Source organism: Nelusetta ayraudi, unplaced genomic scaffold, assembly GCF_046127955.1.
Source record: "Nelusetta ayraudi isolate G7.1 ecotype Tasmania unplaced genomic scaffold, CSIRO-AGI_Nayr_v1 ptg000042l, whole genome shotgun sequence".
NCBI classification, from domain to species: domain Eukaryota; kingdom Metazoa; phylum Chordata; class Actinopteri; order Tetraodontiformes; family Monacanthidae; genus Nelusetta; species Nelusetta ayraudi.
In genome coordinates this window covers 16,533,915-16,552,450 of record NW_027466092.1, presented here as the reverse complement: position 1 = coordinate 16,552,450, position 18,536 = coordinate 16,533,915, and the positions used below count along the sequence as shown (strand labels likewise).

At 44.7% G+C, this 18,536-nt stretch overlaps 2 protein-coding genes across 3 annotated transcripts in view; one reads left to right on the top strand and one right to left on the bottom strand.

Annotated features, from left to right (window-relative positions):
• LOC142893939 (rho GTPase-activating protein 44-like) overlaps positions 1–12,383 on the bottom strand; it is a 53,086-nt gene extending 40,703 nt beyond the window's left edge. The window contains exon 1 of one of the 2 annotated variants that reach the window (XM_076034948.1): positions 11,995–12,383. In XM_076034948.1, the coding sequence (XP_075891063.1) occupies positions 11,995–12,047 (53 nt within the window). In that variant the 5' untranslated portion in view covers positions 12,048–12,383. The remainder of the gene's footprint in view (positions 1–11,994) is intronic. The other variant, XM_076034953.1, reaches the window with a different exon arrangement.
• Positions 12,384–13,269: 886 nt separating this feature from the next.
• Positions 13,270–18,461, top strand: stx4 (syntaxin 4). Its single transcript, XM_076034940.1, has 10 exons — positions 13,270–13,457; positions 13,842–13,943; positions 14,284–14,383; positions 14,594–14,668; positions 14,748–14,818; positions 15,359–15,467; positions 16,362–16,435; positions 16,879–17,016; positions 17,133–17,243; positions 17,343–18,461. The coding sequence occupies exons 1-10, from the start codon at positions 13,428–13,430 to the stop codon at positions 17,421–17,423; spliced, it is 891 nt and encodes a 296-aa protein (XP_075891055.1). The 5' UTR covers positions 13,270–13,427; the 3' UTR covers positions 17,424–18,461.
• The last annotated feature ends 75 nt before the right edge of the window (positions 18,462–18,536 follow it).

Sequence of the window (18,536 nt, the reverse complement as noted above, 5' to 3'; positions counted from 1 at the left end):
GCGGACACTTTATTAGTCATCTCCCCTTGTGAACCCTTTTTGGTGACAGCGACAGCAGGTGTTACCATGATTCACTGACTCTGTGAGTCATCACAGGTCGGCGGTGAAGGCCTCGGTGTGTACACCACCACCGCACCGCTGGAGCGTTCCGTCAGCGGCTGATGTAGGACGACCCTGAAGACTGCCGCCGCGATGGCAGGGCGGTATTCAAACATTTATCAGAGGGCTATTCGCTGTGGCCAGCCTGATCCCAACTGAGCTTCCACTTCTCATAGAAGTTGAGCAATGTCTGCCCTGAAATCCCTGAGTGTTTGGGTTTGCCGGAGCTCCTCTGGCAGACTTAACACAGCTCCGACCCACTTCTCTGGCGAGGCCCAGCGGGTTTCTCACAGCCACTTGCTTGTGACGGAAGCCTCGAGCTTTGGGGCAAAAGAAAAGAGACTGCTGCACAGCGAAATTCTGCCAAAGTACTCTAAAGTAATCTCCCTCTAAAATATGATCCACTTTTATATTAAACTACACAATAGCATAGAGTTGCCAATTGCCTATGCTTCATGTGGAGTTAAGGGCCTAAATAAGTAATTAAGTAAGTAAGTAAGTACACAATAGCATACTTCAAATCGATCCACTTCAGACAATTACCTCTATAACAATGTAAAAAGTAGAAAGTACACATTTGTGTACAAATGTAGGGAGTAAAAGTAAAGAGTCGTTAGAAAAAGAAATACTCAAGAAAAGTACAGATAAGTACACAAGCAAAAAGGATTTGTATTTTGCAACTTCCCACCTCTGCCAATAGGAAGCCTTGCACTGTTACCAAGTGGCCCTGGCAGGGATGGAATCTCATTGGCCAATAGGAATGTGACACACCAGAGCTTTTCACCATGAATTTGGGAAACATTCCGCCCTGCGTTTAAGGTCAGTTGTTAGTGGATGCCAACTTTACAGCTTGTAGGTCTGCTGCTTAAACCAGCGCTGATGGATGATGTAACTCAGCCTGAGTCAACACTCTTCCCTGCCCACTAAGACCCGACTGCTTCTGGGAAAAGGCTGTGGGTTTTTTTCTCTCTCCCTCAGTCCCAGCAGGACAGTCGGGGTGTTTCCCACAGCCAACTGACTTCTGCAGGACTTCCCTGCCTGTGACTCAGCGGCTGAGTCACAAAGCTGCAAAACCACCTCTGTGTGGTTGGGTTCGTCGTCACGAGTGGCTGTGTGGGACTGGAATAACACAGCGATTAAAGCGCTCGGTCGCACTGTGACTAATAGAGGCCTTCAACTGAGAGCCCACCAGATTTCTGCAGACTCTAATTTGCTTTCATTGAAACTGGATTTGACCACAAAATAGTTAATCCTATCTTAATTCACAAATTTTATTTTTTTATTTGAGCCTTCAACTTGTATGTGCTGATTTCCACTCTTGCATTCACGGATTCAAGCATCCCTAGTGATGCAGAGCCGACTGACAAAGGTTTCTTCCTCTGGTTTGGCAGCAGCAGGACAGGGGGTTAATTATGTTATCAGCGCGGATGACTTCATGTGCGGCGACGCTTTCTAATCTCGTCTCGAACTCTCTTTCTGAATATGGGGGAACATTAGTAGCTACAAGCTACAGCGGAAGGTTCTCCTATCTACGAATACGCACATTAAGGTCCACGATTCTGATGAAGATAGTATGGCAAAATGAAAAACAAAATTAATATTTATTACTCACCACTTAATGGATTTAGGTTGAAATGACATTCTATGGTGTAATCCAAGGGAAACCCACCCAAGGGACAAATGAAATGGCCGCAAACCCCAACATAGAGAAACTACCAAACACTACCAAACAAAAAGCTATTTAACTTCAGTCCGTTATCTTTTATTCTATTCTATTGTATTTCTACTTGTCTGTTCATGTTTGTCCACTGAGTGGAATTCTCACACCTGAGTCTCCCAAGTGGGGTGAAAAGTCATTCATGGGGTGCTGTTACTGGTTGAAGGAGGGATTACACTCTGGACAAGTCGCCAGTTTATCGCAGGCACTCACTCCTACAGACAATTCAGAGCTCCAATTTGCTTTGCACAAATGTCTTTGGAATGTTGGAATGTTCCTAGTACCTGCAGAGGACCCACACAGACACAGGGAGAGCATGCAAGCCCCACACAGAGAGGCCCCCGGCCCGGTGATCGAACACACAACCTTCTTGCAGGGAGGAGACACCACTGCACCGTCATGCCGATCTAAAACCTAACCAGCCCCTAAAAGTGGTTTTCATCATACTTTGCCATTCCTTTAAAAAAAAGAGGCAGTTGGGGTGAAGAAAATCAGCATTTGGCTTATTTTTGTTCCAGTAAAATGACACTCAATTATGGAGGACTGCTGTGTTTCGGGGGCAGAAACGCTCAGTTAGCAGATCAACAGCTGTACTTGAGTTTTACGAGGCCAGCAAAAATTTAGGATGCCCCGCAGAGATGGAAAAGGCTGTTATTGTTGCTTAATGCCAAAAATGACCCATACCAGGAGCTCCTCCTCTCAGTGAAGAATATGCTTCCATTCATCAAATTAGAGATATCTCATACTACAGCCATTATAGAGTGAGAGCTTCATTTGAAGGACTGACCACAAGTGCCTCAGACTTGTCAATGTCCTTCCTGTGAAGAGGACTCCTGAAGGAGCCTATCAGCACACTGGCATCACCATCTCCCCTGCTGAATGAGTCAGCTGTTGCTATGGAATCCTGGGGGCAGAGGGGCGAGGCCACGTGGATCTGAGTCTATTAAGGAGATCGATGTCTGAGAATCACTGACTGAGAGGAAAACTGCATGCTGGGAGCATAATGGGTAGGAATGAGAGAAAAAGGGACAGGGTTTTTTTTTTTCAGGTTGTCAACTAGTCTGAGCCTCCAGCCATCCGTCCAAATCCAACAGTCAACACTCGGACACAAGACATCAGCACATGGTGTAGTGGGACATAAGGCATTTGGTTTCAATGAAATTTAATATCTCCAAGTTTTCTTTGACAGAAAAAATAGAGGCCGGCCTCCTCTTCCTCTCCCTGTTCACTGCCCATTAGCAAAAACAAAAGCTCCTAGCTTAGCACGCTTGCATATTGAGCCAATGACATCATCGGGAGCAAGGTGAGCTGCCACCCACTTCCACACTGCCTATTGCCTTAAAATGAGTTTTTATAAACTAAAGCATTTCTTCTCCATGTGATTTTCATCACTTCTTTTCCGACACACATATTTTTTGATCTGCCTTGAAGCCAGCACCAGTGGTTAGACTTCATTGCACAGACTGACAGTGGGGTAGACTCAACAACAATCCCTCTGGGGGGGAAAAGTGAGATGGGAAAATGTGAAGCCACCAGGTGAACAGAGAGAGGAAGAGAGAGAGAGAGAGAGAGAGAGAGAGACTCTCCGTCTGGTGCGTGTCCTCCTCACCTGTGGCCCTCAGGTCACATGACCACGCACACCTGAATCGCGAGGGGTCGACTTCCCATTAAAGTTTTACAGACATGGATATGTGGGAGGAGGCGAGGCCACGCCCCCTGGCAGCTGGGATCTCTCACGCTGTCAGTGATTTCCACAACGAGATGTCGCGCAATAACCTGTTCATTATCCTCCCGGCTGCTCCCCTTCAAAAACTTCTCCACAAGATGCCGACTCGAGGAAAATAGGGATGAGAAGCGAGAAAACGGCAGGGAAGTTTTTTTTCCCACCCGCCACCATCAGAGCGATAGATGAACGAATGCGTCTCGCTTTGAGAGAGACGCCATATTAATAACGAGGAGCTTCTCTCCTCTCCTCCTCACTCCTCTCTTCTCCCCCAGCGGATGATTTCAGACAGTCTGCTCCGAGCCTCGCTGATGTGAGAGCCGCTGAGTCAGACATTTTGGGCGAGACGCCTCAAATAATCTGCACAACAGAGACGCAGCCCGAGAAGGGAGGCGCCTCAGACGAGTGGAGAGGAAAAACTGGAAAGGTGCTTGTTTACATTTGGGCTCCAACATCAACATCACTTTTAGTTAGGTTTCAACTTGTTATCATGAAATAACGTGAACACTGTCAATTAAAAACTGAGCGATGCTGAGCCTTTACGATCATGAAACAACGTGGCAGTTTCATGTAATCACATAAAAACTATCTCATAAAAATGATCACATAAAAACGAGAAACTTTCACGGAATTACATAGTACAAAGCTCCTTTTTTTTAGTATGGCAGCAACACACTTCCATAAAAAAAAACACTATGGAGACTTATTTTATTCTTACATTTTCTATTGACATGAATTGATCTTCTTAGAGGGAGGTCCTTCTTCCCTCACAGGACCTCCAGGGGGCTCATTCTCTCCTTTGGCCCTGATGTCATTTCCTGTATGGGCCTCACGTGTGGGTGGAGCACTCGGGTTTCAGCTGCCCGTGTTTTAATAGACTAACACGTGTTTTTAAAGCAAGGTGCGAACCCGTCGCAGCTGAGCTCACGTTTCCCCGTCCGGCACACAGGAAAGGTGGGGTGCTGCTGTAACGGGCCGGGTGACGTCAGAGGCAACAGAACTGGGCGACAGCAGTTGCCTCAGCTGTGTGGGTGTGTCTGAGGACACCACAAAACCTGCTTTCTTCACTCATTACACTGGAGTGTGTCACTGCCTCGTGACGTCAGAGAGGGCCGGTCAACGAACTGTTGTGGGGCCTCATGGACATTCAGGGTTTGTCTTCTTTATCGGGTGCAGGAAGAAATCTGGCTCTGGAAAGTCCCCTAAGAGGCTTGGTCCTGCCATCAAAATCTTCTTTGCGCGTGTCGGTCTAAGCCAAAAGGGTTAAGACCACAGAAACAGGGGCATTTCTCATCACTGTTCTCAAATTGTCAGGCGTGGGGGGTTGGTATTTGTAATTTATAGACGCTTATAGAGAAAGCAGCTATTTCCAGGCGAAGCAGGGGAAGCTGAGCGTGTGTTGATGTGGCTCCCAGCTCCATCGTCACACACTAAAAACCTCCCCACTGGCAAATTCCTGCCGTCTGACTCCCACTGGTCTCACCCAAAAATGACGTCCCAGCCAGACCAAGAAAGAAGACGTCCCACCTCCTCCTTCTTGGTCCTGCTCCAAAGGCAGAACCGGCTGAAGACTTTCAGGACTGTAAATTCAGTTTTTCACAAACAGCATCCTCTCCAGAGTGGAGAGGGATGGATGTATGATGAAAGAGGTCAGGCTTATGTTTTGGGCTGAAATAAATGTGCCACTAAATACCCTTTACTTTTGAATTTGAGGTGAGCAGCTTGAATAACTGCCTTTCAAAACAAAATTTGAATATCATTATTGCAAAAATGAGTTCATTCATTGTAACGGAAATCTATTCAACTGAAACTGAATTAATTTGTTCTGAGGCTCTCTTTTATCCTGCCCGAACATTTGATTCTCAGTGTTCCATTTATAGATATGCCACAATATATGTCAGATATCTACAGCACTGGAAGAGGGCGGAGCCAACTGCAGGAAAAATACATGTCGTCTGAATAGAGAGTCAGAAATCTGATCACAGTAATTTTCCACCAGTCGTTGTTGCTGGTGCTTTCTCCATTTATTGCTCAATTCCAATTCATAAATAAATGATTCAAATACAGCCTGTGGTGGCACATTGGTCAGCCAATAAAAATCCCCTGTCATCTCTATGCTGATCACCTTCAAGGTTGAACAGTCCATGACTTTATAGCGAAGGACGGCGAGATGCCACCAGAGGATGGTGCCAGTGGAAGGGCAAGCAGAAGGGGCAGAACCAGGGTGGTCCATATGTCCTTCCATTGTGCAGCATCTATTTACCCCGAATGCAACTCCTGGATATCGGTTAGAGATGTAAAGCTAGCAGAAAATAAGCTAGTCTTGAGCTGAAGCCTCAAACAATGACGAAATATTGCTAGCACAGTTCTTTCCAGTTTGTGTTTTCTGTCTTTATTCTCACTCTGATGACTGCTCGGTGGCTAACATCAGCAGAGTGGGACCCGCAAGGGGACCCAGTTAGCAGATGGAGCCTAAGCTGCCATTAAAAGCCAATTTATCAATCAATTATTCCCAAAGATGTGAATGTAATTCTTCACCACTGTGGTTTTAATTAGTTCATTGAAACATAAAATGCAGACCCTATTAATAAATGAATGACAAAACGTCACCTGTGTCAGGCTAGCGCTACCCTCACAAAGTTAGCATGAACAACAACCAGTTGACCACAAGTTTATTTCACACAGTTCCCAACGTCACGTCACCCCATTATCTATAGTAGCTAAAGTCACTTTGCAATGAATACTAATTATGTACCACATAGAGGGCAATTAATCATCAAATCCTGAGGATGCCAGTGAAATTAAAACACACACACACACACACACACACACACACACACACACACACACACACACACACACACACACACACACACACACAAACACACACACACCCCAACACACATTTAACACGTTTAACAAATAGCTTCATTATCTTTGGATGCTCCAACAGTCCAGGACTGGTGTGATTTATTTCACCTTTCCGAGCCATTTGGAATAATACGACATGCGACACAACTCACAATATGACAACAACTGCAAAATATCAACAAATATTACGCAGCTGTTATAAGTGAGTTGTAAGCAAGTGTGTATTGCTACTACATTCTAGCAAAGTGTTTTTCTATTTCTATTTCATGTTACCTTTGTAAAAGAGACACAACTTCTTGACTGATTCCTGCACTGATTTTCTTGCCATATTAGACGTAGCTGTGGACACAAGTAGTCAGGTTTTCCGGCTGCTCTGATGGCAACAACATGCACGTTTAATTTCATTCTATGTTCTAAACACTTCTTGGTTGCTACTTGCTGAATAGTTAAGCTCTGAGCTGGAGGCCCGCTGGTGAAACTGTGTCACGGGCAGGATGGAGGTCCCTGAGAGGGACGTCCCGCTCTTCCTCCCCCGCTGTCCTGCTGTCACATGGCACAACTAACAAGCACGGCGGGTTCCATCACTTCTCCCCCAGCTTGCACTTAACAGCCAGCTTTTGATTCCTGTAGATACATTTTACATCACTTTCAAACGCATTTTGTCACTTTGTGCGTGGCTCCCAAGTGCCAGTAACTAACAACAGCAACAATAACAGAGGTGACATCATGTCCAGGTCCAAATGACAACTTCTGCCAAAGCATCACAACAGTGCATGGACTGGTGAGCGTGCCTGTGTTTTTGAGGGCTGAGCAGAAAATGTGCAATTTTTCCACTCACTTGAATCAATTGTGGAAAAGCAATTGGTAATGAGTTTAGTAAATTCTGGAGGGAACAGTTTTCTCAGCTGCAGCGTGAATGCTCTTCTCTGAAAGAAAAAGAATATTTGTTTGCTGACAGCTAGGAGAACTCCTTTTTTACAGCATTTTATTTCAAAAATGTTTTCAGCCTCATCTCACCTCGACATCGTCCTGTTAACCAGGATGATTTTTTTTCCCAGACGGAAATGTGTGGTAAACACAGGGACTTTCGGCCCTGGAGCAGAATGATCTGTAAAGGAGGATGAGTTAAAAATACGCTGCAGCCCAACTGATGGAGCCAAACTGGGGATTAGGGTTCGCCCCCTTCATGCCTGAGTTACACATTTTCATTCAGTCACAGTTTACGCAGCATTACGTGGGATTAATGGTCACTGTTTTACAGATGAATTTTACTGTGTCTGAACCTCTGCTGACCTATATCCTTAAAGTGGAGCAGTGCGGCCCAGTCTTCATGATGCCTCATTAGTCTGAGGATGCTCGCACGCAGTGTTGCAGCACAGAGAAGCTACATTTTAGAGACATAAAGGCAATTTCAGAGGCTTCAAATGTCACTCGACTGCTCGAAAGAAGAGCAGGTGAAAAGTATGGACACCCAGTCTGCGCACAGCATGATTTACTTTGTTTGCTTCAATTAAAATCCAACCTGTGACATATAGATTCACTTTGTTCATGACACAGAATCTAAATTTCTGTCACTGAACATAATACAAAACTTTAATATTTTTAATGGAACCATTCACTCATTTTCTATAGCTACTTTCTCCTGCACTCAGGATGGTGGCGGGTCTGCTGGAGCCGACTCCAGCTGTGATGCAAAGGCAGGGTGACACCCTGGACAAGTCGTCAGTTCATGGCAGGGCCACATAGAAAGACCGACAACCATTCGCACTCAAGCTCACACACACAGTCAATATAGAGTTCCAACTTTGCCTCACATGCATGTTTTTGGACCGGTAGGAGGAAGCCAGAGAACCCGGAGAGAACCCACGCAGACACAAGGAGAACATGCAAACTCCACACAGAAAGTCCCCAAGCCTGTGGACAGAACCTTCTTACTGTGAGATGACAGTTCTGACCACTGCAACACCACTGTCATAGAAAAATTAAGCATTTGCTGTTTTTTTTGTAAGAACAAAAAGCTTCTGTCATATCGGCTACATGAGTTGGATCAGTGAGATTTCAAGTGCGAAATTCTGCTCCTCCACTTTGAAATTCTCAAATAATAATAGTAATAATAGTAATAATAATAATAATAGAATCCGGTTTGAGTTCATTCATTGTGATAGGATATGATAGTGAGAGTAAAAACTGCAACGGGCTCTCCCTGAAACCACAGAAGAAGAGCAACATTTAGAGGAAACTGAGCTTATAATGGCGGTTGTGAAGATTTTAGCGAGGAAACTGCAACATTGGCAGTTACATCCGCAGTGGATACCATTTCTTATGGGAAGAGGAGTAACAAGCAATACGAGCAGTTAGGAATATGACTGGCTGTCTATATGAACATAACAACATGAAGTTCATCCAATCACCTTGCAGTTTTTCATTTCAGAGGCTCTCCCCTGTTCAAATGTTCCACATGGGCTTTTCCCCAGATGGACATGTGAAACAAATCCAATGGATTTGGGGAACGTTCCATCCGAAATCTGAAAGGATTGACAATAATAACTCATCAAACGTTTCAACAATCCATGAAAATCCAACATCTCAGAGAAACATTCAAACAAATTGAGCGAAACCAATAACAACACCTAAAAATGGCTGCTGCATTACAATTACTAGTGAGGCATACTGTATTATAATTCAAAATAAATTAATTAAAGGCTATAATGAACTGTGCTAATCCCCCGACCCAACTAATTCTCCTCGTTGTCTAAAACGCTGGGTTCAATTATTCATGAATTCGCAGGGCATAAGGAGCCTTCGACACAGACCTGGAGAACCCGCTGCCAAGGTCATGGAGGAAATATCACGAGCGAGCCGCCGAGCCAGCGGTGAGGCGTCACGTCGGAGGCTCCCCCCCTCTAAATGTGACTAATTGGCCCTTCTGTTCTGCTTCTGGTGAAGCAGGTTGAAACTCATTACCAGGACGTTCTGCCTCGCTGGGCTGCACTGCTGCGGCTCTTAGGCAGCTGATGGGAGGACCGGCGAGCAGCTGACCTCGCCCTGTGCACACCAGCACTCGCAAGTTTACCTACTTCCAAAGAATCACTCAGATGGATGTGTTCAGGCCAACCGCACTTCCTCCTGCCAAACGACACTGTTTTTCCCCAGTTTTTTAATGATGGTCGAAAGCCCTCCAGGTATTTTTCTGCTATCTCTTCCAGCTCCACTCCAATGGCCCTCAGCTGCAGTAATACCGCTCCCATTGATTTTTACCAGCACCTCCGCCTGCAGTCTGAGATGTGGGCATGCGAGGTACAACACAGCTTGACACCAAATCCTTTCCAGTGTACGAGGCTTTGTCAATAAGTGCCGCCGGCCAAGTATAAAAAAAAAAACAGGTCTTAGCGCCCTTGCGCCATCTCAGCTATGTGTGATCTAAGACATGGGTCTCGGAGCGGCGACGAGTCAAAGTAAATTGACGGGTTTGAGCGAGGCAGAAAGAGCCGCGACGGTTATACAGCCTCAAGCTTTTGCAACAAAGGGCACGACGGCAGGTGAGCCGAACAGCCAAGTACCGCTGCTGACGCTCACTTTCATTTCACGAGTTAAGGGTGGGGTTGACAAATAAAAGCAAGGAGAGGAGACAAAGGCAACGACACCTACCGAGAGCTGCACCTCCTCAGTGGGAACTCAGCTCCCTGGTGGCTCGGATTCACACGCTACAATAGCAAGAAATAACACTGCAACATTCATCTGACATGGACCATCCAGTTCCACTTCATGATTAAAAAGACATATGGGGTTTGTGTTAAACTGTGGGAGCCAAAAAAAATGGCTCATGTTTGGCGGAGATAATTCAGTGCGCCTCGGGACATGACTGAGAGATTAACAAGCTCCACGTTTATCTGGGGTATCAAGCCTCGCAGGAGAAAGTGGATGTGCTGCTAATAAAAAAAATCTAAGAACTGTCACGTTTACACGTGATTTGATGCAGCTTTATGCTGCCAGGATGTACGTATCAGTCACTTTCTCGACCATCAGTGTCATCATGTATGAAACGGTGCTGGTTTTTGTATTTCCAAAGAGGACTTGTGTGAATTTTAGATTGTCTTCCCCTCTCTCAAGAGATACCAATTTTATATACCATCCAGTACAAAACACAAGGTAGAACTGACTTTGTGAAAACACAACCTGCACTCTCACTGCAACTTCAAGATAATTACTTGTAGGAAGGATAAATAAATAATCCCCGTAAAGAGATCTGCACCTAATGACGACCTATTTGCAAAGTTTATTGAATTGAATTGAATTGAAAACAAACAATACTTTTAAGAGATGCCCAGTGGTAACATTATTGCATTGGGCCAGGCTGTGAATGATGACTTAATGCATCATGCTTGTACTCATTTACATGATCCATGAATCTCTCAGACATATAATTTTCATAGAATGACTGCCTGTAAAGAAGGGTTATCAGTCAAACTGCCAGAACAATGTCCTCATTAGGATCACCAGTCACCACAATAACTTGAATTCATTTAGTCCAAGAGTATTTTCAAAAAGTTCCCCACTACTTTTCAGTGTGCAAAATCAGACTTCCTAAGGCACGAGAGGTGTCAAACCTTTCATCACACTCTCAGAAAGAAGCTCATAGTTCCATTATTGACAGAGAACATCATGTGCTTGGAAAAATCAAACCAGAGCATTATAATCAGTTATAGGAACTTCTAGCAAACGCCTTAATGGTCAAAGAGTGTAATCAAAACCGTCTATTGCTGGCATGGGCAAACTACGGCCCGGGGGCAATATGCGGCCCGTTAAGATTTATAATCCGGCCCTCCGAACTTGAGGAAATTGTGTTTAGAATAGTGTTTTAAGAGTCATTTCAATAAAGAGCTAAATACAATGGGGCTTCAAAGACATTGTCAATGTCATTTCAAGACATTGACAAAGATATTGTTGTAACTTTGCTTTTGTTCATTTTCAATTGAAATGAAAACACGTTTTCTACATATCCTATGATATGCTTTTCCTCCTTTGAGGTTGGTCATCAAAACACTCCATCCATCTGCTGCTGCTCCGGCCCCTCTGTCACATCTCAGAACCCATTGTGGCCCACCCAAAAAGTTTGCCCACCCGCTCCGCTCCTGGTCTAATGCCTTTGCTTAGGAATGAAATCAATTTTAAATTGAGTCGATCAGAAAATGAGGTGAACGTGTGTCTACCTCAAAAGCACCTGCAACCCCCAAACTCCAAGTTAAACCTCAAGCATTTGACCGCACTCATGTCAGCATCACGCAGCCCGGCGGTGCCCTGACCCACCCCGCCAGCCACCCAGTGGGCAGCAGCCCGGGCGCCCCTCTGGGTACCACGTCCGCTCTCTCCCTCCGCATCCGTGTGCGGATACGCTCCTCCCTGCTGAGCGCAATCAATCAGCCCGACGCGGTCACACTGTGCAACCGTGACCCGCGCTGACAGCTAAATGCGTTACTGCGCATCAAACCAGCCGAGCAGCGCCGACTCAACCACTTCGGACACGTTCGGCTTCGGAGGAAATAAAACACGACAGACGGCTCGTCCTTTTCCCCCAGCTTCTTACCTGCCCACCGTCTGGTTGGCGAGCTGTCTCATTCGGTTGAACTGCTTCTTCATCTTGCGTTTTTCTGCGTTACCACCCGGCGGTGCGGCCACTCCGCATATCTCATTGATGGATGGAAGTCGATTCTCCGCGCCGATCCCACGGCAGACGACGAGCTTCGGCCTTTAAACATCCAGTTCGGCGGACGCGTCGAGCTAAATCCCCGCCATGGTGCCGACGAGGACTCCTGCTCTCTGTCATCCGCTCCTGAGATGCCGCTGGACCGATGACTCTGCCCCTCTCTCCGCCGACACTGACAGCTCGCTGGCGACACGACGTTCTCCGCTGGTGCACGATGGGAAATGCAGTTTACTCGGGAGATTTTCCGATTGGGAGATGTTCGCCCCTCGTCCGCCCCCCCGCCCCTCTCGCGCTCTTTTTCTCACACACGTAGAGATAGATAGATAGATAGATAGATAGATAGATAGATAGATAGATTTTTTTTTCTACAAGCTTGTGTAGAACAGGCGTTACGATGTTGTTTTGATTATTTATGTTTTATTGTTGGTTTTATGGTTTCTTGCAGCACTCTGAGATTTACTTACTGTAAAGTGCCATATAAATAAAATCTATTCTTTTTATTGTTATGATGCGATGGTTCTTGGAAAATATTATATTAAAGGATGATGCAACTGTAATCTACAGTATTTAATCAATTGAGAGGTCCTGAAAGTAACAACTGAAAATATCAATTTCCCTATATTCCATAAGGTTATCATATTCAGATTACGTGGAATTTAAGTAGTATTTAAAATTTAATTTACCAAAAAATATTTCAAAATCAAGGTTTGTTTGGGTTTTGGTTTTGGTTTTTTTTGGTCAACTGTAGTTACATTTGTTGTTGTTGATGAATGAACTTGCCTCTGACTCCAAAAACTCTCTGCTTCACAGGTTAATTTATTCTAAAGTCAAAAACGCTTCCATTCTAATAATAATAATAATAATAATAATAATAATAATAATAATAATAATAATAATAATAATAATAATAATAACATTAGTTACAATTGCTGATATTTTAGAGTGCCCAATAGACACAGACACACACAAAGAAATTCCATCATAGCTCAAAATGATAACATTATTTCTCACATAACAATTAGTTATCATTAAGATGCATTCGCTGACTATTTATATAATCCTTTAATACATCAATAATACCTTTTATCAAATAAACAAATGACACCACCCCTCTGTGCAACCACCAGCTTTTGTCAGAGGGGGGCGCAGGTGAGTGTATGTTTTAGACGTTTACCACCGAAGAAAAAGTGCCCATCTCATAGAGTTTATTTGTTGAATGACATTCGAAGAAACTCCACGCCTTTCCTTGTCGCTTCCTCTGTTTGGAATAAGGCCTTACGAATCCCGGCACAGCGTCTGCTTCACCCTGAAAAATGCGGGACCGGACCAAAGAGCTGGGAAACGTGAGTGAGGAAAGTTAGCGATAAGCATTAGCCTTCGTACCCCTGGCGTGCTAACTCCGCCGAGTTCCAGCTTTATGTCGTCTGACTGTCCGGCCGTTAACTTGAGCTTCCAACTTTAACACGTTTAGCAGCAGTTATGATTCAGCAAAACAAATGTGATCATAAAAGAAACATGTTTTAACGAGTTTGTGAGTGTGTCGTTTACCTCAGAGACATTTCCCTGTCTACTTCCGTTTCAGCCCTGTCCCCGGGGCCGCAAAGACTCGGCGCGGCTGCAGCTGCTCATCATGTTGATTATCTATTTCTTTCGTCTGCGATAGACTCACAGACCGCTAAACCTAAAGAGTCGTGTTTTTGTTTCCGTGCTTGTGAACGTGGGAACAGAATGCCGACGCGTCAGATGAGGACGACGAGGGCAAAGCTCTGGTCAGATCTGGAGCCTCTTCAGCCAAAGAGGAGAAAGAAAACGAGGTCTTCTTGAAAAAGGTGCGCTTCCTCCGTCTTGCTCTTACTCTGCCTATAATCATGCCAACCACACGTGTCTTTTCAAGTCCTCCCACTGTTTGCTCCTTCCGTGTGGTCATAACTCCAGTTTACAGTGTGTGTAGATGAACTGATGAGAGTTCCATTGCGCTTCAAACGTGTGCATTTGTGCAGAACTGTTATTTGTGACGGTCGTTGGATCAAAGCAACATTTTGGGCAAAGAGGGATTTAATGATTGCTTATAGTTAATTGTTAGTAACACTTTCACTTTGTGTCACTGTTCAGCAACACACCTGCCCTTTGAGCACTATAATTAGGGCCGGTCTCCTGTTCCGTCTGTAGGTGGAAGAAATCCACAAGGGGCTGAGCCTTCTCCGAGAGATGGTGTCCAACCTGGAAAACAAGCAGAAGACGGTGCTCGGCGTGGCCCTGCCAGAGGACAGTGAGTCGGATCAGCCGGGCCGCCACGACCGGGCCCAAGTCTAAACACCCAAATGCAAAAGACAACCTTCAAATAACCTAAAGAGAAGAAAAAGTGTCTACTCTGAAATGATGAGGTGTGTGTGTGTGTGTGTGTGTGTGTGTGTGTGTGTGTGTGTGTGTGTGTGTGTGTGTGTGTGTGTGTGTGTGTGTGTGTGTGTGTGTGTCTCAGGTATGAAGAAAGAGCTGCAGACCCTTCGAGAGGAGATCAAGACCCTCGCTGGTCAGATTCAGAGGAAACTGAAGAGTAGGTGGCGGCCGCTAATAACTCACTAAACTAAAGGGATTCATGCTTTTACCTTCCTGACACGTGTCTTCTCTTAAAGGCATTGAAATGAAGAAGGGAGAGGAGGACGGCAAATATATTCCCATAAATGTCCGGATGCAGCGGACTCAGGTTGACTCTTTGATTCTGTTTTTGGTGGCCACCACCTTTTCTTTTTAAATTATTGTGACGCGATGTTATTGTGTGTCTTTAGCTTTGGCTTCTGGAAGAAAATGCCTTGTGTAAACACAAGTCAGGAACAGATAACCAGAGTTTGAGAGTGAAAGAACCGGTTTCACTGTGTTTTTAATGGCACAATTTCTTCTGTAAACAGCCGTGTGTGTGTGTGTGTGTGTGTGTGTGTGTGTGTGTGTGTGTGTGTGTGTGTGTGTGTGTGTGTGTGTGTGTGTGTGTGTGTGTGTGTGTGTGTGTGTGTGTGTGTGTGTGTGTGTGAGAAATTCTCTTGTAAATATTATTTTGAAGGAACAGACTGAAATGTGTCCTGCCGATGCTGATAATGCATTTGAGCATGTTTTGACGCAGAAGTCTCTGCAACATTTTACACAGTGGCTGCTGTGGGATTTCTGCTGTGAATCTCGTTAACATGCAGCGCAGTGACCAGGATGCCGCCTCTCTCTTTCTCTCTCTGTCTCTCTCTCCCCCTCCCTCCAGCACGGCGTCCTGTCCAAAGAGTTTGTGGAGCTGATGGGCCACTGCAACACCATCCAGGCTCAGTACCGGGACCGAAACGTTGAGCGGATTCAGAGGCAGCTCAAGATCAGTGAGTACATGAGGAAACTTGTGGCGAGTTGCGTCACAGCAGCGTTTTGTCACACACACACACACACACACACAAATTGCTCAACTTGTAGATGGCAAACCACGTGCATTTTCTTCTCTTTTCTGAAGATCAATAGAATGTGTTCATACGCCAACCTCCCTGCACCCACATTCACACTGAAATATACTGAAATATACTATACATTGACATATTCTGTGTTAGAAATCAATGCATTTATCAGCTGCCTAATGCTGATATGCAAAAAGAGAAATATTGCAGCATCAAGAAACATCAGGATTCACTGGATGACCTTTAAATTGTATTTAACCTTAATTAACGTCTGAAAAATAGAAATCTCAAATGTATTTTTTTGCATGACATGTCAGTCATGAGAGACTGAAAAGATCAGGAAACACCTGCATGACTGTTGAGTGAACTTCAAAAAAGATGCAGAGGAAACGGTTCAAAGAATGAAATGAAACGAAAGCCTCAGCGCTGATCTGGTTGGTTGGACAATTAACACAGCAGTAATATAATGGTTAGCTTAATGCTCCCACAGTATGTCATGTTGATTTAATGTGAAAGTACATTTTGTTTTGGAACATGAATAACAAACACCAGAGGGCAAAGTCCCAAGTTTTAGTAAATCATTGTATCATTGTATTAAATGTGGAACTGAGCAACTTTAGCATGTGTAATTGTTGTACGTTTTACATGTGTGAGATGCAGTTTGACCTCATTTCTATGTTTTATACACCCAAAACACAGAAATACAACATTCACACATTTACTCTCAGGGTGATATTGTAGTGGATCAATGAATTGGTACATGTGTTTGTTTATTTATTGATATATTAATGCATGGCCATTATGAATGCTGGTCTTTTTCCTCAGCCGGGACCAATGTGACAGATGATGAGCTGGACACAATGCTTGAGAGTGGACAGACGGACGTTTTCACTCAGAATGTAAGTCCACAGGGCGGGGTGTCAACACACACACACACACACACACACATGAGTTCAGTGTCTGAAAATCACAACACAGACACACATGAAGGTGTCTTTCAGAAATATGATAAATCTGCAGGAGGAACTCTGGAAGATACTAAGATGAATGAAGATGGACTTTAATGCGGGAACAAAATATTGAACACTGTAGCAAAACCTGTAATAATTTGGCAGATGTGACTGATATTCTGACAAACTCGCTATGTTGCAGTCTGCTTTTATCGCTCAAACTGGACAACTGTCTCGGTAAGCAGTCCTCGGAAAGTCTCCTCCGATGTCTGTAGCAATTTATACGTCCAAGAATCCCGCTGGTAGCCGCAAATTTGCCTGCTCAGAACCAGTTGTCCTCAGAGTCCTGATTGCAGCAAGCAACACGGTTCACGCGGACGCCATCTCCACAGATCCTGATCGATGCCAAGGCAACAAAGCAGGCGCTGAATGAAATTGAATCTCGGCACGACGAGATCCGGAAGCTGGAGAAGAGTATCAAGGACCTGCATGACATGTTCCAGTATCTGGCCATGGAGGTGGAGGCTCAGGTGAGGAGGACCAACACAAATATTGTTCTCGTTTAGAGCGTAGAGCCACCTGGTGTTGGTGAGCCCTGCTCTAGCGTCATCCTCAAGGCTCCAACCGGTGTTACTGCCTCCCGCAGGGGGAGATGGTGGACCGGATCGAAGCCAACATCAAACAGTCGTCGGACTACGTGGTGAAGGCCAAGGAAAACACCCAGCAGGCGGTGACGTATCAGAAGAAGGCGCGCAAGGTACGAGTCGGATATGAATGATGAAAACAGCCTGAGTGTGACATTAAAACTGACTGGAACTTTGCTAATGTTGCCTGGCCTCTCTCTCTCACCGTGCAGAAGAAGATTTGGATCGCCGTGTGCTTGGCCGTCCTCATCTTTATCCTGGTCATCGCACTTGCGTCCGCCTTCGGCTCTTAAACTCCCAGTCTGAGTGTTGGGCAGCTTCAGCGCGTCCTGGGTTCAGGAATCCCTTCTCATGTAAATATAGTGAGCTCACCGGACGCCAGGAAGTCCATTTCCTTTTTCTTTTTTTTTTCTCCACATTTTAAACATGTTCCCCTCTAACTTTCATGTCTTGCTCTTGTTTAAACATATAAAAAAAAGAATTATCAAGGCACCTTTTCTGTCATTCAGGGCCTCCATCTCGTAGTGTCTTTCACCTGGACTCGGGAGCTCAGGCATGCGGTTCTGTAGTCCAAGTCGGTTATTAGATTGTTACATTGCCCTCCCCCCACATACAGAGAGAAGAGCTGAGCGGCCTTTGGAGAAGGACAATGCAGTATTTAGAGCCCAGCACCGGCGCTGGTCACACTGTACTCAGGAAAACTGCTGCAATCTGTCCATTCTGGTTGAATTGGATGTAAACACCAGCTGGAGTATAGTAGGGCTCATTGATTTTAAATAGACTAATATAATTGTACAGAGATATATTGCTGATTCTGCTTTTGGAAAAAAGAAAATTTAAAACTTGAACCATTTTAAACTGTCAGCATGTAACAAGTGTACATACAGATGTTTTTGAGTGTGAAGCAACAGACCCGTTTTTTTTTATTTTGAGGCCAAGTTTTATTTCCTCTAAAACTTTTATTTATGATTTGATCAAAAAAAAAGAGGTGCCTTTGTGCTTCGAAATACTGTGATGTCGCACATTAACATTGTCAAGAAGGGATGGCATGAGTTTTATATTTTGGTAATGTATAAACTTCAATCCCCACCATTTTTGCCTCTGCCTTATACAAACACGGGAGTTTTCTCCGCCTGTGTGTCCTGCTCTGCAGCCTTTTTCCTTCTGCCCAGAGTATTTTTCAACACGGCAGACCCGTGAAGAATCAGTCCGACATCCTCGCTCAGGTCGGCAGGAGTCTTTTGCTACTGTGTATAATATTAAAACTGTTGAATTTTGCAGCACTCATTTTATTATGGATTTGTTTTTAAAATAAACACTTTCTTCTTCCATTATTTTGTCCGTCCTTTGTCTTAGATATGGAAATGGAAAGACACAGAAAAAGGCCCTTTTGATAATTAAAGAGA

Coding starts and splice junctions, on each gene's coding strand:
- stx4 (XM_076034940.1), top strand. CDS start 13,428: ATGCGGGACCGGACCAAAGAGCTGGGAAAC. Junction 13,458..13,841: donor GGACCAAAGAGCTGGGAAAC/GTGAGTGAGGAA, acceptor ACGTGGGAACAG/AATGCCGACGCGTCAGATGA. Junction 13,944..14,283: donor ACGAGGTCTTCTTGAAAAAG/GTGCGCTTCCTC, acceptor TTCCGTCTGTAG/GTGGAAGAAATCCACAAGGG.